Below are 26791 nucleotides of genomic sequence, written 5' to 3'. Positions count from 1 at the left end.
TAAAGGGACTGAGCACAGGGGTGACGGAGCTGTGGGGAATGATTAAAAACTGTAAATGGTCATCACATGCTCTTTCCTGGTGGTTTATAGTCAGTCCTTCCCGGTGAGACTCCATGTGTCAAGTGTCTCAATCCAGAGCTGTGTTTTTCTGGAAGTAAAAGTTGATACTAATTATCGTAACAAAAAGAATGATAAGGTTGTCACACAGGCACTTTTATGATTACAGAGATCTCACTCTTTTTTTAAGTTGGGAAGGCCAACTGGTACAGAATTAAGGACTAAATATAGGAGAATGGGGGTTAACAGAGCTTCTGTGAAAAGGTAAAAATCCACTGGAGAGGAAAATGACATTTGCTGCAAAGACATGGGGGCCTTGTTGATCAAGAACCCAATAGTCACAATTTAAGCACAGACCACCAGTGATGGTGATAGCTGTTCTTGTTCACTGACCATCCTCTGTAAGCTAGGGATTGCCCCCCAACAAACGGAAACACAGGACACATCCCACACATGCATGTGTCATGCAAATATCCTACACACTGTAATGTATGGCAGAAATAAGTGCTTACATTTTCCTTTGCTGGACTCTTGTTGTATATTTAGGTAGAAAAAGAACAATTTCTAAGACAGTTGGAGAAGGGAAAAATCCTATTCTGTTTTCTATAAATTTGGGAATAAAGTTGAGTAGTATAATAACCTGTCAGAACATTGTAATATTGATTCTGCCCTGTTTTGATTCCAGATCCTTGCTAGTTCTTATAAGGAAAAAATTAAAATATATTCTATCCAAATGTATAAAGCAATTATTTAATGTTGTAGGGACTACAAGGATAAAAGCAAGAGTCCTCAAGAAGTTCACTCTATTAGGAAGATAAGACACAGAAATAACTATCATATTAAACACAATGTGCTTTGTTTTATAAAAGATGTAAATTCACACAAAGACTTTGAGAATTTCTAGAAGAGAAGGGGAAATGAGAGAAAGCTTGGTGAAGGTTTCATTTGAGCTGGGCCTATGAGACTTTAAGAGGCAGAGATATGGAGATAAATCCATTAACAGGTTAAGCATAAGGAATAATCAAACAAACATTCTGAAGGTAGGAAAGCCCAGGGTATGTTCAAACAAAAGCAGGTAGTTGAGTTTTGCTGAAGCACTGGATCCATGAGGTGGATGGTTACAGACACACTAGAAGCATGGACCTTCCCAGCTCATGGAAATCACTTGCTGTTTAGCTGAGAATGCTGGATTGAATCCCTGGGGAGCCACTGAAGTTTTTTAAGCACGGAAATGTCTTCATAACTGCCCCAGGAATACACAGATGATGAGTCATGTTGGAAAAGATATAAGTGGTAGTTGGGCAAGAAGATGGAGAACTCTCTTGTTGAATTAGGGTCCAGGCCAAGGACAAGAACACATAAAACCTGTAGAAAGCTGTTCACTGGGGAAAAATACAGAAGTGCCAGAATTCACAGATGGCCCTAGGGGAGAGAGTCAGTTGCACAGATGTGATTAAGGTGTAAGATTAAAAGATTGTGGCCAAAGGAGTACTTTTACTCCTCAATCACTTAGGGGTGAAGTTGTTTTGAGAAACGCTGATATCTGAGGTATGGCTGGGCTGATGGCTGAAGAGCCAGAGTGGAGATAAAGATCACTAAAGTTGGGGAAGTTCTGTGAGGCCATAAACACGAGTGTTGACATCTCAGAGGATGGGATGGAAAGGTCAATTAAACAGGGGCTAAAGTCACTACAGAAGATGAGGAATATCCTGGAAGTTAGTAGATACAGACAGAGAAAATAGTATAAGGTATTTACCCTCAAAAGAGTCTATAGGGTGGTAGTAACAGAAAAATGATCTATAAATGACAGTGGGAAGTATGATGATACACAAAAAAAAACTGAGAACATTGATCACATCCAGGGAGAGAAACCTGACAACTGGGAACACAGAGAGGAAAGAGACTTCACTGGCTACCTGCTGAATCTTGAAGTTTAAACCATAAAAAGGTGCTACCTTTCCTAAGTAATTAATGTATTTTTCTGTGTATGCTGACCTTAGCATCTCTTCTCATGAAAGGGTAAGGAGAAGTGGCTTCAAGTTGGCAAGGGCTTGAGGGCAATGGGATTAACAAGGAAAAGTCAGTTTCCTTGAGGCAGAGATATGGAAGGAGGGAGTGGCTCATGGTGGAAAGGGGTCCCACCATGGTGCATACTGGTACATATTGGAGCTCGTACTGGTTCAGGACAGCCAACTGTGAAATTTTCAAGCAAGTTGATGTCAAGTTAGTAGCTTCCAAATAGCCATGTGGTAGAGTTTACACCTTGGAAATCAGCAAGTAAGATAAATTAGAAGCCCCTTTTCCCTTCATTCAAAGAGCCTACTGTTCAACTTTACCAGCACGCCTCTGCATAGGCATCATGGAAATTGCTGTTAGCTGGTAAATGGTGGAGTGAGTCCAAAGGAGCTGGGAATGGGCAGGTAACTGCAGTATCTTATTAGTAGCAGGGAAAATACAATTTATTCACCCGAGTTCCCATTAAAATGCTGGTATTCTGACCCAGCCCCTGCAAACTGACCTTCCTAATGTAAAACTGTGTCTGTCCATGGCTTGCAGCTTGGCGATATGAAGGAGTTGTTCTCAAGATATGGAAGTGAAAACAAAAGCACATAAGACTCCTTTTGCAATTTCTTGGGCATTAGGTGACATGTATAGGACTCATTTTTTCCTGTCAGCTCCTTCCTTCCTTCCTATCTTCCCCTCATAGTCTTCTTTTGTAATCACATTTTCAGACATAGACATAGGCGTCTCCAGTGGGAACTGAGATTACCCTTTCCCTTGCCTTGCTAGCTTAAACCAAAAATTCCATGTCTTGAATTCACTATGAGGTGCAACATGGACTAAAACCAGGTTCCTGGTTTTGAAATGGAGACTTTATGAGAAATATCCAAACCAATTATTCATGGTATGATAGGTCTTTTTCATTAAAAGCACGCACACTCAGTAAGCAAGCTAGATGTTAAGTAGGCTACCAACTTTTGCAACCAGTACTGAATTTCAACATTTATTATATTTTCACCATGTGAAAAGCACTGAAAGAAGTTAAAAAGTAAAGAAGAAAAAACAAAGGAATTTAAAAAAGAAGTGCAAAAGGAAGTCAAATGTGTAGGCTTTGGTCCCCAAGGAATTTGGAAGGTAAGAGACATTTTGCCTAGAGATGAAAGGCTCAGACTCAGGTCAGAGAACCCCAAACTCTTCTGCCTGGAACTGTGTCATCACAGAATGTTCCTAATCTCTCTGGGCTTCAGTGTTCTCATTGTCTCAGTTTATTCAGGCTGCTATAACGAAATACCACAGACTGAGTAGCCTGTGAGCAAAAGAAATTTGTTTCTTAGAGTTCTAGAGGCTGGAGGTCCAAGATCAGAGTGCCTGTATGGTCAGGTTCTCTGTCTGGTGAGGCCCCACTTCCTGGTTCATAAATAGCCTCCCACATAACCTCACCTGGCAGAGGGGCCAAGGGAGCTCCTTCTGGCCACTTTCAGAAGGCACTAATCCCATTCATGAGGGCTTCACCCTCACTACCTAATCATCTCCTATGGGCCTCCTCTCCTAAGACTATCACACTGCATATTAGGATTCCAACAGGTAAATTTTAGGGGGCCACATTCAGAACACAGCACCCATCTCTGTTCAGATTGTGGAGGTGAAATGAGATCACACATATAAAAGTCAACCCAGTGCATGGTATTTGGCAGTTGCTCAATAAATCCAGTGGGGGCAGTGGTGATAGTGGTGGAGCTGGTAGAAATGATGAAAGTGATGGAAGTTAGTGGAGGTGGGAGAGGTGGAGGTCTTGGGGGTGATAGTGAAGAAATGGTGGTGGAGACAGGGACAGTGGTAGTAGTGATGGCAGAGTTGATGATGGTAGGAGTGAGAGAAGAAGCAGTGCTAGTGGATGGAGGTGGATGTGGTAGAGGTGGTGATGGTGAAAGAGAAGATGGCGGCCGTGGGAGTGGTGATGGCAGCAGCTTTCATGCTAACAGTCATCCTCCTCTTCATCATAATTCAAGTACTAACCACAGTAGTATTTTACTAGAACGGCTATTTATGAGTATCCTATCAACAAGGATGTTTTATCCATTAGCACTTCTAAAGAGCAAGAGCATAAGATAACCAATGGGAACTGTGCTCTAATGGAATGCAGAGGTCACTGAGTGTGGCCGAAATGCAAATAATTAAAATACTGTGGACTAAGAGCCATAAGAGAGACATACAGGATGCTAAAGGAAGACCAGAGAGGAATAGATTTGTGCCTAAAGAGGATTGGGAAGGCTCCACTGTGAAAGGCAGTGAGTTGTTTCCAGAAAATGGCAAGAAATTGTTCACATGGAAAACGATTTCCAGGCAAGAAGGCAGCACATGCAGAGGAGTGGAAGCACAGAAGTCTGTAGTGTGTGAAGGAAAGAGTAAAGCCAAAGACTAGGGAACATGGAGAAAGTGAGGGAAGAAGAGGTTGGATCTACACTGAGAGGGGGCCTTGAACTTGATCCTTTGGACAACAGAGCCTTGTTAACTGTTTTTAGGTAAGGAAGTCACATTTATGGAGAATGAATAAAAGAGGGAAAAGACTGAAGACAGAAAGGCCAGTTGGAATACAACAGAAAGGGTCCAGATGAGAGGACAGAAGGGCTTGCTGGGCATGGCATTGGGGGTAGGGAGAGGAGAATGGATGTGAGGACAGGAACTGCAGGAAAAGGAGTGGGCTTGGAGGAAGTTCTTCCTAGCTTCTCTGCATTTAACCTGCCCTGATGTAGGCGATATGCTTGCCACACTGTCCATAAGCAGCTGAAATTAAGCCAAGAATGAGAGAGAACACAGTGACATTAAAAGAAGACAGAATAAGAACTAGAACTTAGTAGCAAGTGGTCTCTAAGTCTTAAACACTCCCTAGGTCTCATTAACCTTTAAGGTAGAGAAATGAAGAAGAAATGTCAAATTCTTTCTAGTGTTTCTCCAATCAGCAATTGAGTAACTAAAGTAGTGACCATGTTTCCCATTAAAAAAGAAAATCTCCTGAAAAAATCTGGAATCTTCATAACTGATTTTTTTTAAAGATTTTATTTATTTATTTGACAGAGAGAGACACAGCGAGAGAGGAAACACAAGCAGGGGGAGTGGGAGAGGGAGAAGCAGGCTTCCCGCAGAGCAGGGAGCCCGATGTGGGACTCAATCCCAGGGCCCTGGGGTCATGACCTGAGCTGAAGGCAGACGCTTAACCACTGAGCCACCCAGGCGCCCCTGCTCTTGCACTCTTGTGTGCTCCCTCAATCTCTCTCTCTCTCCCTCTCAAATAAATAAAATCTTAAAAAAAAAAAAATAGATGTGGCAGGGCGCCTGGCTGGCTCAGCTGGTGGAGCACGCGACTCTTGATCTCAGGGTTGTGAGTTCAAACCCAACAATGGGTGTAGAGATAACACAGAAATAAAATCTTTAAAAATATATAGATAGATATAAATAAATCAATAAAATTAAAATGGAAAGTAGAACTACTTCATCAAGACTGTATTTGTTTAGAATTTCCTACAGATAATACTCCCATCAGTCATGCATGAGTATATGTGGGAGAAAATAATTGTTTAGAAAGTTAGCTCCTGGGAAGGTCAAGTTCAAAATCTGTTTTCTACCTTTATAAAAATAACTGGCTCTATCTCAGACTTAAATAATCAACTTCCAAAACATGGTTATCATTTCTGCTCAAGTACAGCCATGAAGCAGGAAATCATGAACTGCCAATTTAAGAGTAAAGAGAATTTTTTTTTTAAGATTTTATTTATTTATTTGACAAAGAGAGAGACAGCGAGAGAGGGAACACAAGCAGGGGGAGTGGGAGAGGGAGAAGCAGGCTTCCCGCTGAACAGGGAGCCCGATGCGGGGCTCCATCCCAGGACCCTGGGATCATGATCTGAGCCGAAGGCAGTCACTTAACGACTGAGCCACCCAGGCGCCCCAAGAATAAAAAGAATTAAGAATCCTTTTCCTTATTTAGCAAGGTGTTTATTGAGTATCTACTGTATGCCAAGCCTGGGCACTGCCCCTAAGGACATAGCAGGAACCCTGACCCAGGCTCTGCCCCAACTTCAAGGAGCAGAGAACTGAGACTTTTTTTTCTTTTTTAACACTTACGCATATAATCATTTCTGATGGTTACAAGTGCTATAAAGAGAGAAATAAGGGTGGAGGATCCTATGGAAACCGTGAAATACGTAAACAGGGAAAATTCACTGCCCTGTCCTCAAGGAAATCTTTTTTTCATTCCTGGCAAGGGGATGCAAAGCACAAAGACCAGAGGAATGAATGAGAAGGAAAAGTTAACTGAAAGAAGATAGTGTGGTTGCAACGCAGTGATTGGCAGGAGGGAGAGGGAGGCGGAGGGCGCAGGAGTGGTCTAAGACAAAACAAGAAGTATTAAGGGTCCAGGTAACCCAGAATGCTGTATGCTATATGAAGGGTTTTGAAAATTTTGCAATAGAAGGCTATTAAATGGCTTCAACAAAGGTCAAGCAGCTTAACCTATTCAAATGTTCTTTTTCTTCTTTCTTTAAGTAAAATTGACATATGACATTATATTAGTTTCAGGTATACATCATAATGATTCAATATTTGTATATATGGCAAAATGATCACTACAATAAGTCTAGTTAACATCTGTCACCATATAAAGATATTCTTAATAAAGTAAACTAAAATAAAAGTAATAGATGGAATTTGATTTCAATGTGCTTAGTAATGGAAAAGTTAACATTAGATGACTTATCAACCAAATAGCGACCATTTCACTTACCTGATAGGGGGTCAAATATTAATTTCAGGATATGGTTAATACAAGCATGGATAATCAGAATGGTTATTTACATTTAGAGACATTGAAATAGAAATTACTTAGAAATTTCTCAGAAACCTAACACGATGTTAGGCTTGATTGCATTTGTAGAAAATAGACCCTTGCATTTTTGCTTTAGGCTTAAAGAATGACAATCAACATTTTTGAAAATCATTTGCCAGGGGCGCCTGGGTGGCTCAGTCGTTAAGCGTCTGCCTTCAGCTCAGGTCATGGTCCCAGGGTCCTGGGATCGAGCCCACCATCGGGCTCCCTGCTCCGCGGGAAGCCTGCTTCTCCCTCTCCCACTCCCCCTGCTTGTGTTCCCTCTCTCGCTGTGTCTCTCTCTGTGTCTCTCTCTGTCAAATAAATAAATAAAATCTTTAAAAAAAAAAAAGAAAAAATCATTTGCCAAATGAAAAGGAAGACCTCTGAGATCAATTTGTTTCTGCAGGGTGGAGATTGCACTCACGTAAAGACTTAGCTGACAACCAGCAAAAAAAGAATTTGGGGGGCGCCTGGGTGGCTCAGTCAGTTAAGCGGCTGCCTTCGGCTCAGGTCCTGGGATCAAGCCCCACGTCCGGCTCCCTGCTCAGCAGAGAGCCTGCTTCTCCCTCTCCCTCTGCCTGCCACTCTGCCTACTTGTGTTCTCTATCTCTCTGTCAAATAAATAAATAAAATCTTAAAAAAAAAAAAAAAGAATTTGGGAAATAAATGGCAGCAACACTGTCCAGGAAGATATCAGTTGCCAGGTTTGCTTGGAATGAAGTGGAATTCCCAGGCCTGAGTGTGCTCTGCTGGCGTCATTTAGCTCATTGATGACTGTAGGCCTTTTGAAAATCACATTAGAGTGCCCAATTTTCTAAGTCTCATCTTCTCTTGAAAAGGAATATATATTTCTGGGCTCCCACAGGATGCCTAATTTTGTACCATCGTTAGTGGTTATTACCACCATTTATCTTTCTAGTCATCCACCCGTTCCACTTCATGTAAGTCTAAATATGCCTCGCACACATTTTAAAAATGCCATTCCTGGTTACACTTCAAAGGGCAGAAATTGGTTAAAATGATCTCACTCCGACGATCTTATTCCAACAATAAAAAGTTTTAGCTTTCTTAATAGCATTTATTTCTTACATCATCATATATATAAGATTACAAAGATGCAGTGTGAAATAAAAATATATATATATATATAATTTTGTTTTGTCTTAAAGATTGGGGTTGTGCAAGACAGTGAATATTTTTATTTAGCAAATACTTATCTAGCACCTGTATTTGAGCTATTGTTCAAAGATGCTGTACAAAGAGAAACACATCAAATATTACATGGGGCATTCTATTTCTGATTTATGGCAGACTTAAATTTACCTCAATTCTTTAAAACTGAATATATCCTGTTGCAAGGCGCCAAGCTAGTTCTGAAGACCTGAATAGAGATTTAGCATAGTGGAGTCCAATATTTGGCCAAAGCCATATTGGAATGTGTTGGGGAGGAAGAACTTTTTCCCTACCCTCTTGTGTTTCTCTATTGAGGCCTGCAAATTAAATTTACTCAAAAGACAGATTAGCAAGAGAAAAGACAAATTTTTATTCACATACATATACGAGTTTACAGAAAAATATGACTCAAGGAGGCAGCTAGAATTTGAGGCTTATGTACCATCTTAATAGGGGAAGGGGAGGGAAGGCTCTTACAAATGACTTTTTTTCTTTTTTTTTTTAGAGAGAGAGACCATGCACCCAAATGTGCACAGAGGGTGGGGAGGGGGAGAGGGAGAGAGAGAATATTAAGCAGCCTCCAGGATCAGCACAGAGCCGACGCAGGGCTCTATCTCACAATCCTGAGATCATGACCTGAGCCAAATCAAGAGTTGGACACTTAACTGACTGAGCCACACAGGCACCCCCACAAATGACTTAAGAAAGATAAATGGGCTCTTGGGAGACAGATGAGGCCTGTGATAGTTTTGTGATAATGTCTGCTTAAATATGGTGACACTTCTCTTCTCTAGTGACAAGAGTCAATCTTCCCAGGGTGCCTGGGTGGCTCAGTCGTTAAGCGTCTGCCTTCGGCTCAGGTCATGATCCCAGGGTCCTGGGATCGAGTCCCACATCGGGCTCCCTGCTCAGTGGGAAGCCTGCTTCTCCCTCTCCCACTCCCCCTGCTTGTGTTCCTGCTCTCGCTGTCTCTCTGTCAAATAAATAAATAAAATCTTTAAAAAAAAAAAAAAGAGTCAATCTTCCCTGGTTGCAGAAACTCGTGGGAAATGGATTTATGACCAGTGAGGTCTTTTAGGAGTCTCTGCTTTTAGACAGATAAGGAAGTTTAGGGGGGAAAAGCCTATTCTCAAATGCTGTCAGCTCAAAATAGTTTTATGCCACTTTGTAGTATTCCAGACACCTTCAAAAGGAACCAAGGTCAAAGAAGACTGCCCTTGATCCCCCATTGCTGGTGGCCATTCGGGCTCTGGGCTAGCCCTGAGGATAGAGTGCTCCACTGGAATAGCACAAGGATGGACACTTTCAGGTCCCAACATACTCTCAGGGGTCCAAAGTGTCAGAGATATGCTTAATTCCAGATTTGCACTGAGACAAGACCAGAACTGGAGAAGTCCCACTACCTAGAATATTCCTTTGTATATGGGGATTTTTAAAGCCAGGCTTAATCTCCCCCACTCTACCATAGTGGGAAACTCATATGGTTGCCCTCATCAACAAACACACTTTACCAGGGACCAGACAGTACATACTATTAATGGCATCCTCATTTTGACCATTGAGGAAACAAAGACACAGCAAAGTTTAGTAAGTTTTCTAAGGTCAAACGTCTGGTCGGTGGCACAGTCGATATTTGTACCTATTCAATTTGACTCCAAAATTCAAGCTCTTAACAATCAAGCTCTACTGGGCTAGGCTTCTTCCTTGAAAAGTTTTATTTTAACTGAACAAAAGTATAACAAACGGCTTGAAGGAGCTTTTATTTATAGTATTAATGTGACAATATCATAACCTAAAAATTGCTAATAATATCAACCTCCTGACCCATCCTAGTGCAACAGATTCTTCAGATCTGACCATTTCTCCTGCCATGAGATAGTATCTAAAGCAGAATAACACTGTGCACTTTATACATAGGGGAGCCTGACACCTGACTCACAGTGTCAGCTCCTTTGCAGTCTGCCCCTCCCTCAATACCCATAACCTGCCCCAGACCCCAGTGTTTCCTGCTTATTGTCACTTGGCTCAGGGTCGGTGGCCTCCGCCAACATGCCACAGTATCTTCAATCACATCACTCAGAAGCTTTACACTTACTCCTAAAAATACCTGCTCCAAAGAAATTTTAAGTACAGTGGTGATGATGGATATACTCATGATTTCTCTAGAGCAGAGGTTCACTTGGGGAAGAAATGGAAGCTAAAGTTTGAATAGGTTTCTAGATTCCTAGAACTAGATAATCCTGGTTTTAGGTTATTCTTACGACTCTCCCCCATTGTTGGACATGGTGCCTGCCCAGTTTCAGGGGCTTAGGACACTCCAAGCCCATCTAGGGACCATGTTCTCCAGCCTTGGGTTCTGTTACCACACGGACTTTCAGGTGTTATTGATTTAGAAGTGTATTTGATCTCTTTGTGAACAGCATTGTTATAGGCAAGCAACACATTTTTACTGGACACATGCTGTCTGCCAGGCACCACGTTGGTCATAGTGGATACAAAGCTAAGTCAGGTATAATTCTCACTTTCAAGTTTCCATCAGAGAGATAAGCATGAAGGCAGAGAGGCATGACAATTCAGGTGTGTACGATATGCCAAGGAGAAGTCAGGAAAGGTTTCATAGACCAGGAAATACTCGCGTTGGCTCTGGAAAATGGGTAGGTGTACAGCGGCCGCTCACAGGACCATTTGTATACTAAGAATTGGCAGATTCGTATGTGATCAATTTCTTTTAAGAGCTACTGAAAATCTCCGGAGATTTTACTGAGGGTGGAGAAGAAAAGAGTCTTAATTTCAAATGTTCATTCCATGTCCTGTCAAACCATGTCTATAGTTGAGGGTTAAAACTATATTCTCCGATCCCGGATAAGACTGGAGCCGCATCGGGCCACGGCTTGACCGGCATTCTCTAGGCTGTCTACGCGATGGCGCAACAATGGCGCGCAAACGCCAGGGGGCAGTGCAGTTTCAGCAAAACTCCTAGGAAACGGTCCGGGTGTCGTTTTGACCAAGAAAGTTGACAGCATCCTGCTGCAAAGGTGAAACCCTTAATAAAAACAGTTCTACTAAGAAGGAAAAAAAAAAGTTTACAAATCCTTTCTTTAAAAGCTTCCTGAATTGCCATCCAAACTGCCTTTCAGCATTTGTCCACAGCTGAACGTTTTGCAATATTATTTGCAAAAGAATTACTGTTTTTCTTAGTACATTTTTTCTCAGCACAGCTGCCTGATCTTTCCAGTCCTCTGCCTAAGAAACGGTTACTCTAACCAACCCCTTGCTAGCCGGAGTCACATTGTTGGGATTCTGTGTTTCGCCCTCTGCCCAACCGTGGGCTCTCCTCCCTCGGGGCCCATTCAACGCATCCAGCTGCCTCTTTGGCTGGCGCTGCGGCTCCCTTTAAGGTAATTCCAGTCCGGGCCTGTGTTTTGTTTCCAGCTCGGGAGCCGCCAGGTGTCTGCCCTCCCTTAACCCCCAAGGATGAGAGATCAAAGGTGTGCCTCCATCTGCCTCCTGACCAGCTCTTTAATCTGTTACATGTTCAAAAGGGACAAGTGCAGTATTATGCACTTAGGGAGGGAGGACGAATCAGGGAAATGGAAATGGGCAGAGTCCCAGAGTGTGTGAACTCACTAAGAGGACGTGGAACATGTCTACATTGTAGCCCTACCATGTGGGAGTGTTTTCTTTTAAAAAGAGCAAGAATATTTCGGGCAAATGGAGATCCTTTCTCTGACTGGAGCCCTACTAAACCCATTTAATGATTGTACAGACCCATTTGGAGACCAGCGTTTAGAGAAATCTAACAAGGCAAAGGAAAATACTTTTTAAATTACGAAATGGAAATGATAAGGACATTTATAGCAATTTGGGCTTATTTAACTTACAGCAAAAAATGACGAACTAAAGACTTAAAAGAGATAGAACCGAAAAATTTTAAGAAGTATTATTTCCAATGGATCTTCTACTTTCCACATCCACAGGACTAAACAAGAGGGGAAATGCTTTTTTTTTTTTTTTTTTAAGATTTTATTTATTTGACAGCACAAGCAGAAGGAGAGAGAGGGAGAAGCAGGCTCCCTGCTGGGCAAGGAGCCTGATGTGGGACTCGATCCCAGGACCCTGGGATCATGACCTGGGCCGAAGGCAGCCGCTTAACCGACTGAGCCACCCAGGCGTCCCGGGAAATGCATTTTTTTAAAAACAGGAGAAAGCAAATTCAGTATTAAGAAAACAATTCTGGGAGCAGTGGTTACGGAGGGGTCGGGACTCTTACCTAGACATGCGCGCTCACGCACGCAGGCGCTCCCCCGCCCACGGTTTTGGTTTCAGGGGTAGGGTAGAAAAGAGCTCTAGTCTAGTAAGGATTATTTCTGAACTTAAACTTGGGAATAATGTAGACAATTGGAGCACCCACAACTTTCTTTAGATTCCGAGGAAAGCTCGTTGATTTCCACCAAAGACAGAAAAGTGAGCAGGCACTGATTGGGTTTTTTCTCTCCGTACTTCTGTGCCGCGCATGCCCGGAAGCAACCTTCCGCTTCCCCTTCGCCTTGCTCGAGGCTTCCAAAAGGACCTGCGGACGCTTCAGTGATGCTGAGCTGCCTTCACAGACAGACTTTGCGAGGCAGCAGTGACCTAATATTAAGTCACACTGTCCTTCCGCAGTTACAATGGCTTTGAATCAAATTTGTTCACAGTACGTGGGAGGGAAGAAAAGTGGCACAGTTATTAATGGCTACGGTAAGAAGGGAGTCCTTATCAGCGGCATCAAATGTTCCATTCATCTACTCATTCATCTACTTAGCAAATGTTTACTCAGCACTACGTCCAGTCACACTGCTGGGACTCCGGGAAATCAGTGATGATCAAAGAGTCTTGCTTTCTATTCATAGAGTTTACGGTCTAGAGGTGGAGACTAGCATTGATGAAATACTGTCAGAGATAATTGCTCTGAAAGAAAGAGAGAAAGACAGTTCTTGTGGGAGAGTCTTCTGTAACAATGGAACTAATCTAGAGGGTCAGGGAGAACTTCTCTGAGAAAATCCTCATAAGCTAAGAGCTGAGAGATCAAGAAGGGTGAGGGAGGACACATGTTACTCTTCAGAGAACTGAAAAGGTGGGGTGGCTGGGGAACATGCAAAAAAAGTGAGGTCAGAAGACTGAGGCACACAACTGTTTCAATTGCTACATATTATCTCAATACAGAGCAGAGCAGCTTCAAAACAACCACTTTATTATACCCCAGATCTTATGGGTCAAGAATGTAGACAGGGTTCCACATTCAGCTGGAGGCTGGGCTGGTCTAGGGGGTCCAGGATAGCATTATTCACAAGCCTGGCACCTTGGCTTCCGTGGCTAGAAGTGTGGGCTCAGCTGAGACTGTTGAACAAAACACCTGTAGGGGGCACCTCTAGCATTGCAGCTTTAAGACTTCTTATGTCGCAGTTCAGGGCGCCCAGGGATAGAGTCCAAGAGATAGGAAGTCTTAAGGCCTGGGCCCAAATACTAGCAGAGCATCCCTTCCACCATCTTCTATTGGTTGGAGCAGTCAGAAAGACAACCCGCCAGCCCCCAGATCAAAGAAAATGACAGAGATGTCACCTCTCAGTAGGAACCGGTTCAAATAATTTGTGGACATCTTTAGTCAGCCACAGTTCATCCTCTGGATAATAATTATTTAGACTCTTCTGTAAGGCAAAATATACTCCTTCTAAAGCCCTCCAGAAATCTCATCTCCTTATGGCATGAAGTTCAAGTTTGAGGTCCAGGTTCTCACCACTGAAATAAGTTTCAGGTGTTGCTGAGGATCCTCTGATCCAGTTCTCTAGTATACTGTTTCTCAGTAGGAAGACTTGTGAACTAAAATGAAAAGCTACCTGCTCCACACACACCAGCATATACTGACGATACAGAGGTGAGATCAATGCAGTGAGCACTCTCCGTCAGGAGTGGAGGAAGGAGGGGCAGGGAGCAATCACTGGTCCATAGCAATTCTAAAGTCCACATGTTGCCAGTTCCTTGACTGGGGGCCCTGGTCCTGTTGCCCAGGGATGACTCTTTGGCAGCTCTTATCTCCTCCTTCCAAACTCTTGGTTGCACCTTCTGAGTCATCTGTCCTGTTTCCTTAACGTCTTAGTCAGCTCAGGGTGCCGTTACAAAATACCATAGACTGGGTGGCTCAAACTACAGATACTTATTCCTCACAGTTCTGGAGGCTGGAAAGTCTGAGATCAGGGTGCCAGCATGGTCAGGTTCTGGTAAGAACTTTCTTCCTGTCCTGAAGATGGCCTCCCAAAGGCCCCATCTCCAAATACCATCACACTGGGGATTAGTTAGGGCTTCAACATATGAATCTGGGGGACAAGACTCAGTCTATAGCACATAAGATGTCATTTGCAACTGATTAATTTTGTCAGTCTATTCCCTGCCCATTTTTGTCCACACTGATAATGTATCCACTAATACACTTCTCTTGAAATCTTCATGGGCTTTCTATGAATCCTATTAGACTTCACTCTGTTAGACAAAACACATCCACAGTTTTCCTACAGACAGGCCCTTCTCTGGACTGGGCTCAGAGTCAGAGTGCTATGGGACCACCCTCTTAGGGTTTTTAGAAGCCCTTTCATCTCTTTATACGTTTTTGAGGCACACACTTAAATCTTTCTAAAGTCATAAAAAAGGATCTTACAGCCACACCCCTGAGATGATCCTCATCCTCAATTTCTTACTTTGGGAGCCTTTGGCCTTTAGAAAGTCTAGGATTGTGAAACCCTGTTACCTTTTTTAAAAAACTAACAAGTCCTAGCTCTATATTTCCTCTAGATTTTGCTTGAAAACTGAACAGTCCCTTTTTTTAACACACTTTTATCTGTACTTTATCATATGCAACTGTTTAAAAAAACTAACTGGCACTCTACATGTTCTTCCTGGACATCTTATTAAAAATTTGCAAACTCATTAGGTATATGAGTTTATATATATCTAAATATATAATTTATATTAGGTATATTTACTGTTTTTCCATGTTACTACAGGTTGTAATGTTGCCAAACTTCCCACCACTACATCGGATGACTTGACTTTCCTTCCAGTCTCCAAGGATAGCCTTTTCCCTGTCCTCCCAGCCTCCACCAACAATTTCCCCAGGGCCTTCTAGCTCCTTCCCTCAGCTTATATTGTTTGTCAGAATGTCTACACATGGCATCCATCAGAGTAGTCTCAGGACTTGTAACGTGGTGTATCAGGGTTCTCAGAGGGAGTAATCCAAGAGACAGGAAGAGGCTGCCAGGTTCATGGGCCGGGGCATAGACACTGGGAGAGCATGATTTCCACTTTGTTTTAAAGGTCATAGCAGTCACAGAGTTTGCTGGAATTCAAGAAGTGGGACACAACCTCCATCTCTTTGCGGGAGGTAAATGGAAGAATTTGTGGGCATTTTTATTCTGCCACGAGTGACATCATGAAGGGCTGTGCAAGTCCTGTTAAGGCTTTTGATCTTGGTCTTAAGAATAATGAAAAGCCATTTAAGAATTTTAAAGGTTGGAGGGGCATGACATAATTGGGCTTGCCTTTTGAAAAGACCACTCCAGCTGCAGTATGAGAATGCATCGGAAGGAGGACATAAAAAATTGAATGGTCCTTTCTTAGTTCCTCTTTCTCAATCCATATCATATTATACAGATTCGTGTGAGCATTGCTATGGTAGCTTGCCCTAAGGTGATGACAGTAGAGATAAAAGAACTGCAGATTGAGATATTTGGATATAAAATCAATTAGCTGATATTTCCCGAAGTCCATTTACAGCATAACCTTGTCTCCAACTAGTTAATAAAATTACTTCTTGGAAATCTTTTTAACAGTATAATCCTGAAACCTAAATATTACTGTAACTTATGTATATTTACTCTGCACGGCAATGTTCACTAACCTCCATAAAGACCAGCCTCTGAGTAAAATAGACAGTGGTCAATATAATGAAATCTGAGGATTCTGCCCAATAGTATCCACAATTAAGACGACATGTTTGAATTACATTTGCAGGGATTGATAAAATTCCCTTTTTAGGATGTCGGGAAACACTTGGGAATGATCACTTATTCATTAGATAAATATTTGAGTATTTGCTCCACACCAGGCACGGTTCTAGCCACGGGAGTCACAGCAGCAAGCAGGACAGACCAGGTCTCTGCTCCCGTTCTGCTTACATGTTAATGAGGCAGACGGATATAAACGAGGAACCGAGTGATACATCAGTGACATAATCCCAAGTACTGATAACTGCTATAAAAGAAATAAATAAGAGAGAGGGTCTACAGAGTTCCTACTGGGTCTGTTCTAAATACAAGAATCAAGGAAGTGCTTTCTGAGGAAGTGACATTTGAAGTAAAATCTGAACGACGAGAAAGGGCTAGGTGTAGGAAGATCTAGCAGGTCAGGGGAAAGCTCTCAGGCCAGAGGGAGCAGCAAAGGGCACCTCAGGGGCAGAAAGGAATTAGCACTGCAGGGCACCCGGAGAAGACCAAAGTGGCCAACGCATCTTGAAAAAGGGAGAAAGTGACATAAAATCAGCAGGAATATATGACATAGGGCCTTGACAGCTAGGGTTAAAAATTTTATTACTAATTCAACAATAATGAGATATCACTGGAAGATTTGAGTGAGCCCTGGTCATTCACACTTGAGCATGGATTATTTTAACTTGACTCTCTAAAAATTATTTTAGATCATCTGAAATTAATAATTAGGTGAGAAATTAGGCAGGAAAGAAGGTGGAATAACTTTGGAATTGGACAACTGTTGCAGAAAGCATACCCGGGTAGTGATTTCCTCTGGAAAACAATAGACACGGTCTGCACAAATCACCCACAAGATTAGGAATTTTGCTACACTAAAGATATCAAGTTGAGGGAAGAACAGTTAGCTTTCTTTTCCTTTTCTCTCTTTTTTTAAAGTTTTTTTTCAAACATTTGCAGACGATGAAACTTTAAAGGGGGGACGGGGAGGAGTAGGATCCATTGTGTGTATATATACATATATGTATGTGTTACGGCTTACCCTGAATTCCAGGCAATGTCAATGTCAGCCAATCGCCAGATAACGTCTATCGTGTGTCCTGGAAGTCAACAGTGCTACGTGTAGCTTTTCAGCATCGACATCAACCATTTCTTAAATATTCAAATTTTTAAAAATATTCGTATTTTAAAATAAAATATTTTCCCCTCATTCTACAATTTTTGTATAATATTAAAAGTAGCTATCTAATTAGATTTGGCTAATTCTATATTTTCACTACAACATAGTTACTTTGCAATATCTTTATAAAGGCCTGTTCTACTATAAGAAAAAGCCTGGTTTGGGGTTTAAAAAAAAAAAAAGGAGAAGTCTATATGGAGTTGATGAATCACTAATGTTTTTATTAATATAATGTTAATGATTAGAGCTCTAAAATCAGACTGTTATTTGTTTTTTAACTTACCTTTTTGCCCTTATTCAATAAATGTATTACTGGGCTCTGGTCCACCACCACCCACAAATCCCATAAAAATTTGTTTAGATTTTCTTGCTTTACCAGCATAAAGCCTGATCAGAGCACCTTGATTAGAGCACATGGTTGTCCTTTTATCTGAATGGCATTTGCTGACACCATGGTTATACACAAAAATAAATATGGCTGAAAAAACAATCAATATCATGACCTGATTTCCTGTATAAGAATTCTACAGTTTAAAAAAAAAGACAGGATCATTGCTTAATAAGCCAGTGACTCATCCCTCCTGGCATAAGTGGACTTGGCAAGTCCATTTAGGTTATGTTCGTGGTTGATTGTCAGTGACTGTTATTTCCCAGGTGATCTGTGGATAGTATATTTTTACGTATGACAGTTTTAAAAGGTTTTGAAATTACTGGAAAAATAATAGCAAATGCTAAGCTTACTTATGTGTGCTTCGTTCAGTTAAATTATAACCCGCTTTATGAATAGCTCAGGAAGTACTCTGAAGATCAAGATTTTCTTCTCTGGGCCTAAGTGGAAAGAAACACCACTGATGACAACGTTATGCTAGCCCTGATTCACACCAACTTGCAAGAGCGAATTCTTATATTTTGAGGTGTTTTGTGAGCCCATTATCAAACATAGCCATTATTATAAAAGATATAAACTTCTAATTGAATAAATTATATTAAAAACAAAGGTAATAAATACTTAAAACTCTATCCTTCCTCATCATTTGACTACAGTTTACTTTCCATACTCTTGAGGTTGTTTACAACAACTGTACTTGCATGGTCAAAATACTACCGAATGGTATTTCTCCTTGCCCATCTCTTTTCAACTCCACATTCGCGACATCAGCCTGGTAGCTTGAAATACGCCATGGTGGAAGTATTTACCTAGTGTTAAAGTTGAAAGCGTTTTAATTTAATGAAAATAATTTATATGACAGTGTGGAAAATAGTTCAACAGTAAACCACAGAAGAGATAAAATGATAATAAACTTATTGGGGAAAGAGCAGATTGGGATGAAACTCAATGTGTGATTTTGTCAAATCATGATTGACTTGCTAGCTATGAATACAAGAATTGGACCAAACTCAACAAAAGCATTCTGTGTGAATCAACTGACTATATGGAACTTGAAATAAAGAGCATTGTGTATTTTATTATTATTTTTAGATTATTTATATCAATAAAAATCATGATAAACACACCTACATTTTTACGCATACTTTTTGCCCTGAAGAGTCCCTTATTAAACATTGACCAGACACTACTGGTTCTGCCGGAAAGATGAAATTTGATAGGTAACTTAAAAGCAGCTGTTTTAAGAAAGTTGTAGTGGAGAGCAAGTTTGTCTCTTTGTTAACAGTCTGTTAAAAGCAGTGTGTGTTCACGCTCATACCAATTTGGCTTATCAATTTTGAAAAGGGTTTTGTTTCAATTTTTAATTTGAAACTCCTCTGGTTGGAAAGAGAACCAGAATGTCAACCACATGAAACTGTAAATAGACATTTTTGCTCAGCCTAAAGTATCATGGCTCTCACGTAGGGTTTGGGGAATATTGTTTATTTATAACTATGACCTACCAAAAAAATGATTTTTTAATCAAATCATTGGATCCAGTTTATTTATCTCAGTTGAGTATTTTCACCTTTAAATGCACCAAAAAGGCACATGAATATCCAGTCAAGAGTAATGTCTACTTGCTTCATGAACAATTTGACACACTCAGGGAGCCCTTTCACTGACCTGCAGGGAGCAGGATCACTGAACACATCCAACCAGTAAATGGCCTGTGGCCCAACCACCTCAGAGAAGGAAGTTGCCTGATCAAACCATGGTTTTTAACCACCTGTTACATATTTCGACAGAAACCCTGCCCCGACATGTATCAAATGATCTCTATACATAGCAGTAAATAGAAAGTACTAGACACTGGTGTCCCGTTGTGTGAAGTTTCATCAGTTCATTATCCAGCATGATTTATTTACAGAAATAGTCATTCAGACCGACTTGGCCGTTGTTTTATCCAAAAACGTGTCAGATCCCTTATTCAGCGAAAAACTCCCCCAAATGGTTTGAGTGGGGTAAATGAAGACACCATTTAGTCTAATCATGGACTGAAAATTAATTTGTTCTCAAAGTTGATGTTTGTTTAGTTAAATCCCCAAAATGCCAGCAAAAACTCTAGATCCGAAGCATGTGTGTGTTTTGAGAAGACCAGAAGAGGTCATTTGGGTCCATTATATAACTGCCACTTTTTGTTTTTATTCAAGGTGTCATAAAACTGAGTTCTGCAGTTGAAGGTACGTTCTCACCACCACAAAACCAATACTGTTTTGCTTGAAGGTTGCCTCGCGTGGCTTTGTAGGCAGAAAGCGTCTGTGGCAGCGGTGTGTGGTGCCTGTTCTAATCGCCTGCTGTCAGCCTTCTGTCTGTGTCTCTCCTCGTTCTGGTCATTTTATGCCATGAGTTTCTCGGGCCTCCACAAGTGGCATGAACACTGACCCAAGAGGGCACCTTTAGGAGAGTGAACACATCTGGTTCTGTTCCCTGGTGTGATTGCCTCTGATCCAGGGCTCTTTACAGATCCCCTTGCTCTCCAGCAGCCTTATTTGAGGTTGGACATGGAGTCTTGCCAGGAACCTTGCCCCCCATTCTCTCAGCAGGGCCTTCTCTCTACAGTGTTCTGGTCCCTCATCCCAACATAGCCAACGTGCTTGCCCAAAGAGGTGGCGTGGAGTTGTTTAAGCTCCCTGACGAGAACACTAAGTGGCGAAGGCATTGACTAAGCCTCAGACGCAGCTTTTTCTCGGGCAGTGCGATCCACCAGCCCCAGGAGGCATTGAGAGGACCAGCTTCCTTTAGTGGTCTTTGTATCACCCATACCTAGCGAGCGGCAATCCCCTTTAGTCGTGCATCCAGGAACCTAAGAAGAGGGGGGAAGGGGGTTTAAGGAAAGAGGATTGGTGTGGGAGAGGACAGCAGGGTTTTGCTAACCCCCAAGAATGTTAAAAATACCCCGTCGTCTGAAATGATTGGTTATTGGTATAAAATTGATCTCCTTATCCTCATAGAAGCACACAGTCCGCAAGTAGCGAATGTGTCATTTTCCCTTCTTGTGAGTTTCTGTGTTTGCTTTGGGTGTGTGTGTTCTCATTTATTGGGAGTCTGTCAGTCATGCTTCGGAGGTTCCTTCATCCCTACTTAATCAGGGGAGGCTCCTTGGAAGAGGTGGTGGGCTTTCAGGTGAGTCTTCACATTTAATGGGAGCTGTGGCTTGATGAATGGGCAATGCATGGAGGTGGGAAGTGGAAAAATGCCAGGGGGTAGGAGTGGTGAGACCATCTGCTTAATTCAGGCAAAGGGATTGGATGGGCTGGGGTTTGAAGGCTGGGAGATGAGGGAGGAGCTCAGTCACGTACCCACGGGACTGGCGGACCCGAAATGGGGAACTCTGTGCCTCAGGTAGGTATGGTATCTTCACATTTTACAAAACAAAGTTGAAAAGGCTGTATTTCTGACAGTCACGGTGGAAAGCATGCCGCTCTTCTCAAGTAAGCAAAGGACCAGGAGAAGGTGCAGGCAGTGGTGTTACCAGGTCGAGAAAGGAGCAAAATGTCACACTGAGGGCAGGGGAGGGTACTGTGCGAGTTCCAGGCCTCTACGAGGCCAAGCAGGAGTCGAGTTTTCTCGGCACGGGAACATGTACTGAGAGACTATCCAAGCCTCTCCCGGCCTAACAAAACAGAGACACAGCAACAAAATGAAGCAGGTCCCTGAGAATGGCCTTGTCTGCAGAAACTCCCCGTGGCAAGGGAGCCGCTGAGTTTCAGTCAATTATCTGTAGAATTCCAGATAACAGTTGGTCCACCCTGGGCTGTTTTGATGTTTTATCAAGGAATGGCTTTGAAGTCCGAGCTTTACGTTGCCTGTTTGGCTTAAGCACCGTATTCCACTTGCAACAAAAGGATGGAAAGACAAAATAAACGTTTTAAAAAGCCAGGAAGCCATGAGAACGTTAGATAACTTAAAAACTCTTGTTCTGCTGGAACTATTACTCCGTTCATCGTTTTGCTAGTAACTCCTGTCACTACTGGGTAGCATAGCCTCGCTGAACCCCCCAAACAGGTTTGTGTTGTCCAGAGAATGATGAGAGTCGGGAAAAACAAGGGCAAACAGCAGAATGACTACTTGGGGCTTTTTCAGCAGCCTCCTTATCTCTTGGCTTCCTCTGAGCCCCTGGGGCTCACGGGAAGCGCGCTGGGGCAGCTGTGGATATCTGAGGTCGGGCCCACTTCGACTGCTGCTTGAGCATCTTTGGGGCAGCTTCTTGGCTGAGGGCTGTGGAAGCTGGAAGGCTTGGGAGCATGCTCTGTTGTAACTGTGTTAGAACACGTGTGCTCAGGGGGTTGTCTGGAGTGCAGTCTTGGCGGGGCGGGGGGGGGGGGTGCGTGTGCTCAACGCATGCATTCTTGGTGCATCTGGAATGTGAGATTTTTGACCAGCATGCTCAGTGGAATGCGTGTGAGACTATCTCTTGGTTCAAAATCAAACCTCAGACAATAGTCCTTATGAATGCTTAGCTGATTACTCTACTTGCTATTTTCCATCTGTGGTATGAACTTCAGGCAGCTTCCTCCAGCTAATCATGTCAAGGAGTATATAAATCAGTGGAGGGGATCCATGCCCAAAATGAAACCTACCTTTTCTTTAGGAATGACTCTGTTTTGGGATTATCGTAGAACTCTAAAAATAGCAAGTAATTATTTTAGGTAGCTTGTCTTTTCTTTTTAAGGAAAAACAATTCTCAAAGTTTTAAGAGAAAAATCAACAAAAATTCCCTGTGCTACTTCCCACCAAGTGTTTTTGTCATGCAACTTTCTTCTTTCTCTTTCTCTGAAGCAGGGGTGCCCCCTTCAGCATTTTGCAGCTTCACGTAAGCTTTTTAAATCAGCAGAAAGGAAAAAGCTATTTATATCGCATTAATGGTAAGGTTAAAAGTCAAATGTCCTTTCACGTTTTAAAGACTGAAAATTATGCTTAAACAGTAGCACACATCAATGCTGTCGTGATTTTGCAATGAAGAAAAATATTTGACCAGAAAAAAACTTAACTTTGAAAGAAATAGTTGCAAAGTTTTATCGATAACACCGATGAATTCCCGACTCTAATTTTTATTGATAATCCCACTGGGAGAAAATCAGGGTAAGAGAGAAAAATCCAGAAGCAAACTGGGAGAAAGGGGAGGTGAGAGGTGTTTGGGGCATGGTAATGGGAGAAAAACTCATCCAATGGAGGCAAAACCATTCTGTACCACGAATTCCATGATAGAATCTTCTAAATATTCCTCTTAGAAGGGATTTTCCCTCTTGAAATTGAAGCAGGGAGAAGGCAGGGAGCCGGGCATATATTTCCACAAGTAGGACCAGCACACCAGCCTCATCAAGGAGAAACAAGAACGCAGGTCACAAAGAGTTGAGTCATGCCTGAGTGAGGCCTGCCCTGACATTCTATAGGCAGCTCCTTCTTTCCAGGGAGGAAGGGTCCAGCCCCAGCCAGCAGATGCACGGTGTGTTCAGACACGCAGCAAGGGGAGCACTCGGGAGGAGGCATTCAGGCTGCAGGGACAAGATGAGACAGCAGAGGCTGATGACTGATAACCAGGGTGTGTTCTGCGAGGAGAACTTGCCTCAGAAGTGATTTGTTTAGACCTCATAGGTAGGTGAGAATCCAAAATACCAAAATGGCATCAAATTCTTCTGAAAGCCTATACAAGGGAATGAAGTTTGGCTTTTTTGGAAAAGTTCCACGTCTTCAAAAATGGGAACAGATGAGCCACTGTGAAAAAAATCTAACAGACAAGATGGTTCTCCAAGCCCTGGCCCGCAATCATCTCTTGTGTGGGCATGCTGTGGGGCTTCAGTTAGCCGTAGAGGTGAAACCTGTGTGAACAGTAAAATCTCCTCTGTCTCCATGACCAGCTTCCATTTCATCAACAAAAGCTCCCCTGGGCATGTGGAGCTTTTGTTTTCCTTTTTTCTTCTTGTCACTTCATTTTATTTAGATAGGTTTTAAGTATCTTACTTCTCCATGGTAATGGCTCATGAGCCACAATCCCCTTCAGGGCGGGGGGCCTTAGGGCTTTTGTCACATCTGAGGTGGTGCTTTCTACGGCCTCATAGCCTCTGACGCAGAAAATGAAATGACTCCTCAGGCATAGGAAGAAAATAAGTAAAAGCTTTAGTCAATCTTTGTTCTCATTTTCAAAATTCATAATACCCACAGCTTAATGTCTATATTGTAAATCTATAAAAATTGGAGCTGTGCTTCCAACATGAAGCTATGATCTGGCTTTACCTGCATGTTGAATACTGAAATACTGTTTTCCATAGTAGGACATGCAGTGTATCTCAAAATATCCCTGTCAGAGTTCATTTGGGCTGCTGCAGCTTGGTGGCTTCCACAAGAGATTTCTTTCTCACTGTTGAGGGGGCCGGAAGTCCAAGATCAAGTCACCAGCAGATCTGGTGTCCAGTGCAGTCCCTCTTCTGCTGAGTTCTCACTGTGTCCTCACATGGTGGAAATGGGAGGGAGCTCTCTGGGATCCCTTTCATAAGTGCCCTAATCCCATTCATGAGGGCTCCACTTTCTTGTTCACCTCCCAAAAGCCCCACCTCCTAATACCATCACCTTGGGCGGTAAGGTTTCAACATATGAATTTGGGGGGGGACACAAATGTTCACACTATAACCCCAGATGAATTTAACATTTAAAATATATTCCAAATTTATTAATGTCATTTCCTCCCTAGCTGAATTTTGTTCTCGTCATTGTGTCTATTTTTTGAGCAAAGCCCGTATGCTCAGTTGTCAAGTTAGACGGGGGTAAATCCATTAACAAATAGATAGCTGATGGACCTATTTCTAGTAATAAATTTAGAATGAGGTCTCAACATTTTTACCATGGGAAATCAAAACCAAACATATTTTCAGACCTTTAAGTCAGATAGCTACAGATATAGGGAAGGGCTGCCTGGGGGAAGGAGTTTCTCCTGGTTCCACCAGAATGAAAGGCAGAAAGCAGTGTGTCAGGAAGCTAAAAATGGAATATTGTAGAAAGTGAAATCAATACTCAAGAGTTTTTTTGTTTTTTTTTTAAGATTTTATTTATCTATTTTACTGAGAGAGACACAGCGAGAGAGGGAGAGCACAAGCAGGGGCAGAGGGAGAGGGAGAAGCAGGCTTCCCGCGGAGCAGGGAGCCTGATGCGGGGCTCGATCCCAGGACTCTGGGATCATGACCTGAGCCGAAGGCAGATGCTTAACAACTGAACCACCCTGGGATCATGACTTGAACTGAAGGCAGACGCTTAACAACTGAGCCACCCAGGCACCCCAAGAGAGTTGTTTCTGCAAAGAAACCTAGACCTCCTGCTTACAAGGCTAACTTTGAACCTGGATCACCCTACTGAGCAAACAAATGTTCTCTTCTCAAATGTATTTTGCTGAGACTTACCATACTTTGGGTGAAATTTTCCTATTACATAGCAGTGTCTCCGGGCAGGATGAGCATTAAGTCAAGAATTTACCAAATAGCTTCCAAAAAACTAGGTTCCTCCTGAAATGGCAATGATGACCCAGTTTGACCCAGAAACTGGCAGAGGAGTCAAGGTGTGCCTAGTTTCCAGTCTTTCTTGGGGTTACCCTCACTTCAGATAGCACTAACCTCAAATAACTCCTGGCAGAGGTTCAGAGCTCTCTCACATTCATCCTTTTTTTTTTTTTAAGTTTTTCTTTCTCCTCTCCTCCAGCTACATTTCTTTTTCTGCCCTGTGGTAGAAAGTGAACAGGGTGCCCCCTCAGGCAATAGAAAGCCAACCACTAATTGGATGAGTTTGGCCACTAACCACCATTTGCCTTGTTGTCCAATAAAATGGAGACCTCTATTTCTCAGGGCAGCTGTAAAGACCAAACAATATATGTAAAGGACTTAACATAGTGTACAGAATACAGTAGGTGCTCAATAGGCTCTTGTTCTCTTCTTTACTTTTGCTCATTCTCTGCAGTCTTCCCAAGCCTTCCTACAGCACCCCCTCTTCCCAGTGCCCAAAGATCTCGCAAACAAATAATCACTTCCACTAGGATTATATCGTAGCCTGCGGCTGAAAGTCAGTTTGATTTGGGGCAAAGCCATAGACAAACAACCAGCCTAAACCTTAGCTTTCCCACTTTGAGAGAACTTAGAGAGAAGCAGCTAGGAATAGGGTTCCCTGATTACCTCACCAGGAGCCATGACATTTCTGTGGAGAGGGGAGCAGCTCCCCAAGTGAGCAGTGCCAGGAGCCAACCCCAAACTGGGGGTGTTCTCATCAGATGGGATTGTCCCCTTACCTGCTCTTCTAGTCCCGGGGGCTGGGAAGAAAGGAAAGGTTTTCAGGCTGGTTCAACAAAGTGTTAAAGACTAATTTCATCAATATTAATAATATTTTCTTATGAAGTAGTTTATAAATTCACAGTGTTCCTCAGTGCACCATTTGTCAACACTGGAAGTTTTTGAATAAGGAGGACTAAAGTGATTACAACCACAGATATCCAGAGAGCAGCCTTCTGTAAATCTTTGAACTTCTGTAGCCAAAAACTATTCTCTGCTGAGTAAGAAGCCTTGAGCACCTGGCAACAAATTAGCATAACCCAGAAAACCACTTGCATCCAAAGCGCCATAACCTAACCTTCACCACCCTCTCTGGGGTAGGAAATAGAAATTTATAAATCAAAATCAAGCTGTAAAGGAAAATCTACCAATTTTAGACAATGGCTTCTTTTCAGACAATGGCTTCTTTTCTTTCTCTTCTTTTTGTTTTTTAAGTGTGTAAGTTTCAATGTCTATGTGTTTGTTTTTATTACTTTTAGCAATCTACCGGAAGTTGTCAATGTAAACAACGCTCCTCCTTTAAAAGAATACCTAAGTCTATTAAGCTATGTAAGAAGGCAGCTTTTAAGGACAGTGGTCTAATCAGCAGTCTTTGAAGCCAACTCAATAGGGGTATCAGAGCCACTTCTAGTACTACTATCCTGAATTTAGAAAATGGCTTTTACATTTTAAATCTGCAATTATAGTCTGAACTAACTGTTCATTTTGGAGCATACCGTAATTCAGACAACTGCTAAAATCACTTGACGCTGGGGTTTGGAGTTTGAC

At 42.3% G+C, this 26791-nt stretch overlaps 1 protein-coding gene across 13 annotated transcripts in view; it reads left to right on the top strand.

The window, feature by feature from the left end:
* The window catches only part of DLGAP1 (DLG associated protein 1), a 905535-nt gene that overhangs the window by 771033 nt on the left and 107711 nt on the right, over positions 1-26791 (top strand). For 9 of the 13 annotated variants that reach the window (XM_032421263.1, XM_032421259.1, XM_032421260.1 and 6 more), the window contains one exon: positions 19868-19897. The exons of the other annotated variants lie outside the window; for them this stretch is intronic. In XM_032421263.1, coding sequence (XP_032277154.1) covers positions 19868-19897 — 30 coding nt within the window. The remainder of the gene's footprint in view (positions 1-19867; positions 19898-26791) is intronic. 13 annotated transcript variants of the gene reach the window in all.

This window comes from Phoca vitulina, unplaced genomic scaffold (genome assembly GCF_004348235.1).
Source record: "Phoca vitulina isolate PV1807 unplaced genomic scaffold, GSC_HSeal_1.0 scaffold24, whole genome shotgun sequence".
NCBI lineage: Eukaryota > Metazoa > Chordata > Mammalia > Carnivora > Phocidae > Phoca > Phoca vitulina.
Note: the sequence above shows the minus strand (reverse complement) of the source record. Positions and strands in the feature narration are given on the sequence as shown.